This window comes from Rhincodon typus, chromosome 4 (assembly GCF_021869965.1).
Source record: "Rhincodon typus isolate 14 chromosome 4, sRhiTyp1.1, whole genome shotgun sequence".
Lineage (NCBI taxonomy): Eukaryota > Metazoa > Chordata > Chondrichthyes > Orectolobiformes > Rhincodontidae > Rhincodon > Rhincodon typus.
This window is the reverse complement of record NC_063335.1, coordinates 98,794,032-98,807,045: the sequence shown is the minus strand read 5'-3', so window position 1 is coordinate 98,807,045 and position 13,014 is coordinate 98,794,032. Positions and strand designations below refer to the sequence as shown.

Genomic DNA, 13,014 nt, shown 5'->3' with positions numbered 1-13,014 from the left:
TGCACTGTATGCATGCCAAGGCCACTTAACATCCATCACTGTCTGTCAACTCCGTACCTTCACTCCCACTGCTGCTAAAATCATAATCCTTGCTTTTGTCGACTCTTTCCAGTCTCACATCCAAATGTAAACTCCAACTTTTAAAAATCTCATTTGCATTTATCTGTTCTGTCCCACACTAAGTGCCACTTGCCAAATGTCCCTTTGACATTGACCTGTAGGGGCTTCTTATTAATACTGAAATAAAACGATATTAAAATTTAAATCCTCATTCACATTACCTCTAAGGCAGAAAAGGTTTGAAGAACATTACCTGTAGGATTCTATGAATGATCAGCAGATTTCTTGATTTTTTTTTACTTTTGCAAAATTATTCAATTCAACTTGTACAAATCGCTGTGATGCGTTTTGAACTTTAAATTAATGGGATGTTGGTCCGTGAGGTAATTGCCCAAGGTAAACCTTGAATAATGCCACATATTTGGGGGACTGGAAGATAAACAACTGCAACCACAGTAAAAGGGGCACCTTCATAGTCAGGAATGGTAAGAACTCTTGGCTCCAGTCAGTCACTTTACCATCTCATGAATTATTCGCGTATGACTACCAAGCTATTCAGGACAAACAATCTCACTAAGTAGTCCCAATTATACTTACAAAAAATTTCTGTTCACTCTAACATTCTCTCTGATGTTTCAAGTGTATACTTCTAGTAAATTCAAGTCTCTTCGGAAAAGATTTTTGAAATTCTCTTTTTTTCTGCCTGAAAATAGAGACTTATCTTTTCTATTTAGTTGGAAACAAATGCTTGCTGATGAAAGGCACTAGAGGCAATGACAGATTGCCGAACGTACAGCAGTAGTTTAGTTGTGATCTTAGACAACAGCTGTTCCCGTAGTTTTATAATAAGACATGTTATGCTCAATTCAAATCTACTCAGATGCTAATCAGATCTAAACAAATCTTTGTCAAGACTCAATTTGCTCACAGAGAGATTTAAGAGTCAAATCAGCATTAACACACGGTCCTTTCCCCTCTGGGATATGCAGAATAATCCAGCTCAGATAGATGAAAGTTATCTGTTTCCGTGTTTAAGTATGTCGACATCACTCTCTATCTGCATTATTCATGATATGGTTTTGTTTTTCTCTCTCAATGTTTCTTGCGTGCTGCCTCTTTTGTGTTCGGTTTCACTTCTTTTACTCTCACTCTCAGCGTTTCTCCAAAAAGGTTGCTACATGAGATGAATTTGGCTGCGTCACTGAATTGCCAGTGATGAGATTCACAGCACCCCATCTGCTGACAATTCCACATTAATTGGCAAACTCATTCAGATCACATCGAGTGTAGGGGAATTGTAATGTCACACTGAGGCAGCAGCAAGAGTTGAGCTCATTTCCCACTGCGTTTCTAAGCCAAGACAACCACGGAAGTGTATGTTACAACACATTTCAAATACTGAATGGTGAAAGAACTGACTTTAATTGTAGTGGAAACCCTATTACCTGCCATAGCAATTGAAAGCTGTCAAAAAACTGCATTGTCAGGTTTGGAACTGGACAAATGATGAATTTGAGCTCCAGCTGCTTTTAGGAAGAAAAGGGAGCTTAAAAAATAGCTGCGGCCATGGTAGCACAGTGGCAATGCTCTGATTCTTTGTAAAACCAAAAATCAATGATAGTTTTTCTGGCACCAAGACTGCGACTAGATTTCAATTCCAGATTTATTAATTGCATTTAAATGCTATTATCTTCTGCTTTACAATTAAACTCATATCCTGGGACCATTAGGCTTGGTCCTCATGGATTACTTGTACACTGACATTACAATGACACCAATGTTCTGGCCAAACACCTTGCAAAGAGGGTCAGGAACCTTACTGCTCACTTAAGATAGTTTTATAATTTGCCTGTTCCATCACCAGCCCCATCTGTTCAGTGGACTGCGTATATGAGACACTAAACAACTTGACTGAACACCTAGGGACTTAATCAAGAACTGCTGACAATACAAAGTGTAACTTCTCAAACTGCAATCAGGGAATTCCAATAAGAACATCACTTTTTGTTTCTATTCGCTCAGGGGATATGGGAGTTGCCGGCTGGCCAGCATTTATTTCCTGTCCCTAGTTCCCCTTGAAAAGATCGTGGTGAGCTTCCTTCTTGAACACTTTTCAAATGCCATTTCTTATTCACCTTTTATATTGCCTCTTCTAAATTTTGTCTTGCCCTTCAGTATGGTGTGTTGGCTTTCATTGGCAGGGGGAATGAGCCGCAAGGTTATGCTGCAGCTCTATAAAACCCTGGTTAGATCACACTTGAAATATTGTGTTCAGTTCTGGTAGCCTCATTATAGGAAGGATGTGGAAACTTTAGAGAGGTTGCAGAGGAGATTTACCAAGATGCTGCCTGGACTGGAGGGCAGATCTTATGAAGAAAGGTTGAGGGAGCTTGGGCTTTTCTCTTTGGAGCAAAGAAGGATGAGCGGTGACTTGATTGAGGTGTACCAGATGATGAGAGGCATAGATAGAGTGGATACCCAAAGACTTTTTCCCAGGGCGGAAGTGACCATCACGAGGGGGCATAATTTTAAGGTGACTGGAGGAAGGTATAGGGGAGATGTCAGAGGTAGGTTCTTTACACAGAGAGTGGTGGGCGTGTGGAATGCGCTGCCGGCAGTGGTAGTGGAGTCAGATACTTTAGAGATATTTAAGCGACTCTTGGATGGGCATATGGATGATAGTAAAATGTAGGGTATGCAGGGTAGATTGATCTTAGTAGGATAATAGGTCGGCACAACATCGTGGCCGAAGGGCCTGTACTGTGCTGTACTGTTCTATGTTCTATGTTCACAACAAAACATGTCAACTTGGAAGAGGGTAGAGGGTGACTGCATCTTCTTTAATTCTAGCCTCCAAACCCTTCCGTTGATTTCTTTCTTATGCTGTTCTGTTTTCTTGCTTCAACTCTGGGCATTGTTGCTCTGAAGATTATTTCCTCCAAAGCTGCAAACACAATGCCTGATGTCCTTTTCAATAGCAGTTGCACTGCCTCTACTGCCTCATTCCTTCCCAGAAACACAATGCAAGGCCTGAGCTAAGTAGGTGCATTTGATGCTAATTACTGAGTCTCAAACGTATGGGGGCCCATCTATTAGCTGAGTAGGCTGTCAATCTGGACATTGAGTAGCGAGAGTAGCCAACCTGATGCATGCTTGATAGGTTAGTCAGCCGATTTATGTTTCTCTGAACAACCATGTTCATTGGCTGTGCAGGAGGCAGCTAGATACCCAGTCCCTCCCTCCTCGCTGACATTGTGCATTGCTCATTTTGGGCATTGTTAGGTTTTTCACTTTTCTTCAGATGGACTAGAGGCTGTTAGAACGTGAGGTAAGATCAAGCCCTCATTCGTGCTAATTGGGGGTAGGAGTCAGCCCCTTCAGCCTGCTCTGCTGATCAGTGAAATGACGGCTAATTTGATTGTAAGCTCAAATCTGCAGTCCTGCCATCCTGATAACTTTTCATGCCACTGCTTAACAATAATCTATCTACTTCAGCAGTATAAATATTTAAGGACTCTAACCTCCACATCTTTTCAGGAAAAGAGTTCCAAAAACTCTCAACACTTCGAGAGAAAAGAAAAATTGCCCTGTCACTATTCTAAACGAGATGCCAGGTGGCTAGGTAGTACAGTGCTAGATAAGGATGGTGCCAGATAAGTAGGGCTGGGTGCCAGGGCTCAATGGGGACTGGTATGTGATGGAGTGTTTAGCATAAGCCAGAGTGAGTAGGAGAAATTGGATCCAATTTTTTTTGGGGTGGGGGAGATTGTGGTGAATAAGTTGTTAGAAGCTGAATTGGATGGTTATGATACTGGACCTTGAAATCACGGAATACAGCAAACTGACTATAGCGAGAAAGATTTGATTTCATCTGATTTATTGTTGTCACATGTACCGAGATACAGTGAAAAGTGTTATTTTGCATGATCTACAGGCAGACTGTACCATACAAAATGCATCAGGGTAGCAGAATAAAATGCAGAATGCAGTGCTACAGCTGCAGAGTATCGCAGAGAGAGAGATCAACATTAACCTTCGAGAGGTCTGTTCAAAAGTCTGGTAACAGTGAAAAGAGGCTGTTCTTGAATCTGTTTATATGTGTATTCAAACTTTTATATTTTCTGCTTGACATTAAACACATTTATGATGTGTTTAAGAGGATGTGCTTGCTTTCCCCTGCGCTCCGCAGCACCTGTCAGGATGTAAGTATGGGGTGTTAGGGTTCCAGGGGAGTTTGGATTTCAGGTTTGGCAGCAGGAAAAGGATGTCAGGACCCCAGGTGATGTGGGGGCAGGGTCCATGGATTTAAAGGATCTGGAGAAAATGGAGTTGCATGTGAATGTGGTAATTTGTGAGATCACCTAGGTAGTTATTCTAGAAATAGACGAGATTTTTAATTGTCCCAAGTAACACTTTATTTAACTGCAGCAGAAGTCTTTGGATTCTCTGACGGTTCCAAGCAATTCACGAAATACCCAATGAATGTTCAGTTTCCTAGCCAATACCCTTGGAGTCCATTACGTCAAGGATTCCACAGGGTCCCAATGTGTAAATCATCTTTGCTACAAAACTGACTATCCAAACAGCAGGAAAAACTATGCCATTACTTCTCCCTATATGCTTAACCTTACCATGTGCACACTGTTACAAGGCCTGTACACTACTCCCAAAAGTGGCTTCTTGCTTTTATCTTTTCTCACTTCTGCCAAACTGTTTCCACATCTTGCTTTCCTGAGTTTAGTTCATCCCTCTCTGTTGTACAAATGCAATAATTAACTAACAGATCTACTCCTTCGCCTTTTCCTACTTTCCAGTCATTCCTACATGTCCTGTACTGTTCAAGATTCGGGTCTCAATCCATGCTATTCTGCAGTCATGTCTCTGTACTTACTACCAATTGTACTCATTCATTTCTAACTGCAGTTCATCTGTTTTGTTTCAAAGACTACGTGCAATCAGAGAATCTTTAGTTTGATCCTTTTGTTCTCTTTGTAAATTGTAGTCCTATCTATTAGCTGACTCTTAAATTTGCCGTCTCTATCAATCCCTGCCACAGCCTGTTTATTATTTTGTTTGGCCTTGACTCTACCCTTTAATTTACCATAACTTCCCAAGTTTGATTCCTTGCCCCTCATGATTTAGTTTAAAAACATTTCTACTTGCCTCATTATACACTTGGCAACAATATCATCCACATTATGGTTCAGATGGAGATTGACCCATCGGAACAAATCCCACTTTCCCCAATACCGATGCCAGTGAAACTGACCTCACACACATACACAGGAGTCTTTAACCCTCTGTTTTGTTTCCCCACTATATTTTTTCCCTTCCTGATTTCTCCGTAGTCACTGTGGCCCTGGTTTCCTATATACGTGCATCAAAGTGTATGACAGAATGGCTGGGTACCTGTCAGAGTGAGTGAACAGGACACATGTATGTGGGGACACACACACACTTGGAACAGAAGTTAAGAGGTTTGACCTGCAGATAGACTTGTGGTCTTTGTGTTCCTTACTGTAGGCCATAAGATCCAGGTTCAAGTCCCACTTCAGGACACGGCAGCTGTGGAAGTTTGTCATAGCAGGGTGATTAAAAATGCAGAGGCTTTTATGGCACTGTGGTAATGTCTCTACATATGGACCAGAAGGATTACGTTCAAGTACTAACTGTCGTGGAGGTGCGTCATAACATATCTGAACAAGTTGATTAAAGCAGCTTGACCCTACTCTGACAATGGTCCCTGATTCTGGAGACCTGACAGATGCAAGGAGGATATTGACTGCAAAGGGTAGTGGGGGAATGAGAGGTCTAGAAACCGAGAAGCACCAAAACTTTAAATTTCTCTTCCTGGACATGCCTCAAACAATAACAGCTTTAGCCATCTCCCCACATTCTGTGTGCTTTGAAAATCAAGTTGGGCATCACTTATACTTGACTTAACTTGTATTCTCTCCTATCTTTGTCATTGTGTAAACTGACGGGACTGCTTGGTTGGTGGTTGTTGGTAATTTGTTGTGTCCTTTCACCAATTTAGGTCTTTGGCTCATGCAGAAGCTGAAAAAGTCTAGCTCACTGTTACAACTAACCTTCAAGGACCAGGCTGACCCTCGCAAGACTTTTCTGTATAAACTCAGTGAAAAGCCAGGTAGGTGCTGTGTAAATTATGTCTTTTTCAGCAGTTGGGTATTTATTCCATTGAAGTGCATGCTGATGTTTTCCATTTTCCCACCTCCAATCTCTTCCTGTTTTCTTGCTGCTCTGAAAAAAAATGACTAAAGCTAAAGCACAGATGAACAACTTTCCACACCTCACACAAATGCATATTTAAAACCTGACCTTTGGCGTTGCTGTTTGGAAATATGTCGACCAAAGCGAACACCACAACCAAGCCTGTCTTCATCTGATATCCACTGTTATGTGTTGAGTAGGAATCTGCAACAGTTCTAGCGCTTTTCTACGCATTTTTTTCTTTTTCAAATGTCTATTAGTTTCACATTCCCAATGATATTAAAATTACATCTTCTGGTTTCCGTCTTGCAGAAAAATCTTAGTTCAAGTCTAATGATTCATTTTGATTGTAGTAAATAGCCAGCTGAAATCCATTTCAGATTCTGCTAGGTATTCATTGTATCGATTGACAGAAAATATGGCGTGCTGAACAGAATTACACAGGCTAAACCCATTATTCTTTTTTTCTACTTAAATAATGCACAAAAATAAATCCATTAGGTTTTGATCACACACACATTAAAAGCTCAATTTGTGAGAGTTTTATTTCCTTTTGAAAGCTGTATAAACAGAAATAGTTAATCAAGCAATTCTTCTTAGAAACCTTTCAGTTCTTCTATTAAAGCGTGTGTAATGCTGGCTAGCAATTTCAGAACCGTGACAAAGAGTTAAAAACCCTGAGGCACGGTCTATTTGTTTCAAACCCTTTGTTCCTTTGAAACCTGGACTGTCAATCAGTCATGATCAAAGCTGCAATATAGTATGACATGATACAGCACAGGTTAGACTACGATATCGTGAAGAAAAGTCAGTGGAATGCGAATGGAAAGTTAAACATGCACTGTCTGGAATCTTAATTGGTACAACATTTCAGTGAGTAGCCAAAAAGTAGTGGAACTGCCAACAAACTCCATTTAAGACTTAGCTTGGGATATGTTTAAATACACAACCCAACTCACTATCTATCTATAATTCATTATTACTCATCTATTATTACTCACAGTAATATCTATTATTCTGTGATCCTCCCTGATATCTGCTAATGTGTACATAATCACACACATTTATTCATTTTCCAGATAGGTTTAAATCATTGTGGGTAAAATATTACAGTGCCTCATATGCAGGCTTGAGAGGGGAGACTGATGAGGTGGGGCAAGAGGGAGTGGGCAGGGAAGAGTAAAATGTCTTGGGAACACCCCCAGTCTGGCTTCCCATCCACCCCAACCTCTACATAGTTTTAGTCAAATGGGTGCCTCCTTAGCATGACCTACCTGCCTTTGCCCAGATTGAGGCTCTTAAATGATCCTTCCATCCATGAGTTCAGAATCGGGGATGTTCACTGCTCTTTGCACAATGTTCAGCAGCATTTCTGACTCCTCAGACACTGGAACAGTCCATGGTCAAATGCAGCAAGATAATAGATAATATCCAGGCTTGGGCTGACAAGTGCCAATAGCATTCACACTGCATAAGTATCATACTATGATCATCTCCAACAAGAGTGAATCTAACCACTTGACATTCAATGGAATTACATTGACTGAAGTCTCTACTGTCAACATCCAGTGCCTTATTAATGACCAGAAACTGAACTGGGCTGGCAATGGAAATACTGCGTTTACAAGAGTAGGCCAGAGGCTAGGAATCACTTGTGAGTAACTCATCTCACAACACTTTAAAGCCTGTCCATTATTTACAAGACACAAGTCAGGAGTGTGATGAGTGTAGCTCCAACATCACTCAGGAAGCTTGATAGTATCCAAAACAAAGCAGCTCAGTTGATTACCTAGAGGGAAAAGCCAGCAGTACAGGATCAATGAAGAACTAGTTTACAATGGGAATTGAAACCAGTAGATGTTACTGATTTCAGGACCAGTATCGTTAGTAGTTGCAGAAGCGTTATTGCTTTAGGAGCCATACTGGTCAAGATGACTGTTGCAATTTAGCACTCTGGAAATGTGCATTATAGCCAGCATTCTGTCGAATTTCTTTTTCTTCTGTGTGGACCACTGAGGTCCAGGTGGCACTGACTTCTGGAATCAGAAGTTAGTGTGATCCATGTCAGCACGCTGATTGCTGTGCACAGAATATTGGAGAAATTGCACTTAGAGCCACACAGTTTAGAGGGACCACTGACTATGGCAACAGTCTACGTGCAGTAGGTGTCACTGTCTGTCGTGCTGTACAGAGATGCTGCCCAGACAGTTTCTTTGTGTTTTCGCAGGGTCTAATGAACTGTCTACATGAATGGGACTTTGTGCTGCAGAGGGTGTATATGACAACCTCAATTGCAGAACATATTCAAGAATTTGAAAGAAATTGCATTGAGAATGCCAATAAAAGTGCACAGCCAGTATAAAAAAAGACAGCTCACAATGCCTAAACCACCTAAATAAACCACCTCTCACCCGGAAATAAATATTGCTTGCTTTCTTTGGGTCTTATCAACTCCATTATTTGAATTATAACTGCAGATCCAGGCTTGCTCCTGGTAGACCACTTCACCTTTCAAGTGTAGCTGACAGCCAAGGCAAGCTGCAGATGGGGAGAATAAGAGGGAGCAGTAATTAATGCCTGCGCACACAACAAAGACAACAGCAGGGGATGTGAAGAGCTGAGACTTTGATCAAAAATGCTGTAAAATGGTATCAAGGGTATGTAGGTGAACGCACAATTAAAATCAGTGACTGTTTGCAATAGAGCATACCTTTAGCAGCTCTCAGATAACAGCAGAAAGTACAGCTTCGGTTCAGGGTGATTGTCGGTGTTGATGAAATGGGTGCACACTGTGCCATCGATAGATCTGTCACAGAGTATATCTGAGCCCTATACGTTCCTAGCAGCCAGGGTCACAACAAATGTCAAGTTTGTATTGGATCAAGAACACTTTCCCTTTGACGCTCTGTAATCTCCTCAGCACCCTGCATTTGTACCTGTTCAGTGCCACCACATCCACAAACATTCACTCCCTCTACCACAGACGCACAGTGGCAACAGTGTGTACCATCGACAAGATGTACAGCAGAAATTCCCAAAATCTATTTTCCATGCCACCTTCTACACATCCTCTGAATGGATAACAAAAAAGTTAGGAGTGGAGACAAATAATAGCAAAAGACAGCATCAGTTTTCACGTGTGTGATGGATACACCGAGCTATACTTGACCACGATCTCTCACCATCCTCCCCTGTCCCTAAATGATCAGACTGCTTGTCTGATAACTGGTTTTGGATGAAGTTCTTCCAGTTAAGAAATAGGAATATTGTCTTCAGTTCCTAGTACAATTCCATGTCCTTATTACTGACTCCAACTTTTTAACTTGTAGCTATCTTAGGTTGAACTAGGCTGTTCACAGACTTTGTTGACCCTGAGTTGCAATTTGAATCCTATACACAAACCATCAATAAGAGATTTTATTTCGCCCACTGAAACAATGTCAGGATCCTTTGATACCTCTAAGCCTGACCATACCAATGCACTTCTTACTGGCCTCACACCCATCCGATAGAGGACAACAGAGAGACTTCGCTGACGTGTATTCTGGGAGAAGTCGGTGCAGTCACCATGACTGATCAGCGGAAGATAAAAACTGGTTTTCTGTGTGGCGCTGTGATTGCGTAGCGGTTAGTACCCTGTGTTGTGGTGGCTGCAACCTCGGTTCAAATCCATGTCATGGCAGTGACTATTCTTCCTGTTCAGGTGGCACAGCAGCTCAGTGGTTAGTACTGTTGCCTCACAGCGCCAGGGACACGGGTTTGATTCCACCCTCGGGCGACTGTCTGTGTGGAGTTTGCGCATTCTCCCTGTGTCTGCGTGGGTTTTCTCCCACAATCCAAAGATGTGCAGGATAGGAGGATTGGCCATGCTAAATTGCCCGTAGTGTTCTGTGATGTATAGGCTAGGTGGGTTAGCCATGGGAAATGTAGGGTTACAGGGATAGGGTAGGGGTGGGTCTGTGTGGGATGTTCTTCAGACAGTCATTGTGGACTTGTTGGGCCGAATGGCCTGTCTTCACAGGGTAGGGATTCTATTCTATTCTATTCTGAATTTGAGGTCATTCAAAATTCCACAGATGTCTAACTTGTCTCATGTCCCGTTCACCCATCACTCACTGGCCCATTGTGGCTCCAGTTAAGCAACACTTCTATTTTAAAATTCTGATCCTTGCTTTCAAATCTCACTGTTGCCTCAACTCGCCCTATCTCTTTCTGCCCCACAACTTCCGAGATATTTGTTCTTCTCTAATTCTGTCCTATTAAGTAATGCTGGTTTTAATTGCCACGATATGGCTGGTTATGTTTTCAGCTGCCAAAACCCTGAACTCTACCTTTCTTTCATTCTTTTAGTTACTTCTTATAGGCTCTTCACATCAGCCCAGGTATCTGTGAATGTGACTTTCTGGGAATTTTTCTCGTATAGTGTACTTATGGAACATAGAACAGTACAGCACAGAACGGGCCCTTCAGCCCACGATGTTGTGCCGACCTATTATCCTACTAAGATCATTCTACTTATGAAGCACATTAGGATGGTTCTTTATGTCAAAGATGCTATATAAACACAAGCCATTTGTGTTGTTGTTGTGGAGGTGTTCATCTTGGTGATGAACCAAATATGTGTCAGAAATTTCAGGTAAAATACTACACCAAGATCTGTTGCTAGTGAGGAGAACGGAGGTGGTGACCAGGACACTTCCTAAAGTATATTGAGGGAGGTTTTGGCTCAATCCAGTATTGGAGCATTCCTGAGAGTAACCCTGAACAAAGTATTGTTTGGTAATGTGGTCTTGGACAAAAAGCTTGCAAAATAAAATTGCTGCCCAAATTACTATTAAGAACATAAGTCACCATGAAAAATGTGCAATATTTATGTGATTTAAAGGGATCAATGTTGCTGGCAGCTGTGTTTATTAATGAGCATATGTACCAATATTAAGTAGCTTCTTACAAAGTACCAACGTCTGTCAAAAATACTGAAACAGATGTTCTTGCAAGTCATAGTGCCCCTGTAAATGTTATGATGACGGTTTTATTAACTGCTGTTCGGCAAGAAGTAATGTAATCCTCAAGACAAAACTCATTACTGCTGATAACAAAGTCACAAAGAGTCCTATTGTGAAATATGGGATGGGAAATCATCTGAAGTTGTGTTATGAATCTCAGAACAGCCTTCGAGTTTCTGTGATATACGTATGGTGCAGGCGAACAAGCAATCTCAATTTTCTCAGAGCTCCTGGCAATTTGATTTCAGCGTTTCCTTATTGATTTGTACCCTGCCAGATGAATAAGGACCAGCGGAGGACTTTTCAAATAAAATTTACCAATGTTCATTGTGTCAAGATAAAAGTTGAGGCATACAGACATAAACCCACAAAAGGCCTCCATTATCACTTTTCTCTGAAACACCTCAAAGAACATTCCTAATAATGATTTACTTCGAAGGCTGTTATGTCAGCTTGCCGATCCAGCTGCCAATTTGTACGCTGCGAGATTCCCTAACCAGTAGTGAGCTGAAGATCTACTTTGACAATGTTGATAAAAAGTGAAAACTGGAACACATTGCAGCACTCTAGCTATCTCAACAGCATTTAAATTAAAGTGGTTGTCCAGGAGGTTTTTGTGTCCCAACTCCATTGTGGATCAGAGAAGAAGGGAAAGAAGAAGTTAGGATATTTTTCAGTTAAAAGCAATATGATTAAAGATTTGTTTTGTAGAGTTGTGATTATAAATGAGGCAAAAATCAAGAGGAAATTAATGAGTGACACAGACGATGCTATTTATCAGTTCTTTAGTGCTAAAAGTGAGTATTTTACAATTAAATGGTAAGATCTCCATGAGTCAGATATTTAGTGATCTGCTTGTTCTCTCTGTTTCTCACCAACAACTATGCTGTTTCCACATATCAGTAAGCATTAAAGCAGAAAAGTGTAAAGATTTCTGAACATGATTAATTTCCGACTTTTTTGCCCCACAGTTAAACAATTCTGTGATGTTCATCGCTAAAGTGCAAAACAGGGATGAATATTTGCACAAGGTGCCTGAAGACTGCAGGCACTTGAATTGACACTTTATGTCAATAATGCTGGTCTCAATGTCTGTACACCAACTGAAAATATTTTGCTTTATATTGCTTACTCAGTTTGGAATTTTCACAAGATGCGTGATGTTTACAAGTAATGTTTTGATTTTTGTTTTCTTCCTTCAGAGCTAAGCTTAAACGTTAAGCATTAATGCCATTCAGAGAAATAATTTGAATGCTGAAACCAATTTCATATTGTACTTCCTGTTATTTCCATTGACTAATGTGGGTGCTAAGTGAAAAAGATTTTGGACAGTTTGAAATCCATTGCCAACATCTGCAGGGAATAACAAACAGCTGATCATTATTAGGTAAATAGAGTGGCACTAAACGTTATGGAGGCCTTTTTAAGAGGCCTTAAAGGTAATAATGGAAAGTCGAGGTATTGCACTCGCCTAGCGAAATATAAATGCCTAGGGATGCCATTTTCAATGGCTGTACATGCACTGCTAATGATTGGTGCAACAAATTGGAAAGTGCTCCAATTAAAGTTACTCAATTCAAAGAGCACTGATATCAGAAGTCCCAAAAATATGAAGAAAATATAATCCGTCCATATGGCCAAATGCACACTGTCCCAAACAATAGGGAGCTAAATGCCCCATTCAGTAAATAGTTACTATTTCCAACTGATCTGTGAC

The 13,014-nt window shown here is 40.9% G+C and overlaps 1 protein-coding gene across 2 annotated transcripts in view; it reads left to right on the top strand.

Annotated features, from left to right (window-relative positions):
• Nucleotides 1–13,014, top strand: part of fam135b (family with sequence similarity 135 member B) — a 350,061-nt gene that overhangs the window by 326,958 nt on the left and 10,089 nt on the right. For both annotated transcript variants that reach the window (XM_048596063.1, XM_048596062.1), the window contains one exon: nucleotides 6,098–6,208. In XM_048596063.1, coding sequence (XP_048452020.1) covers nucleotides 6,098–6,208 — 111 coding nt within the window. The remainder of the gene's footprint in view (nucleotides 1–6,097; nucleotides 6,209–13,014) is intronic.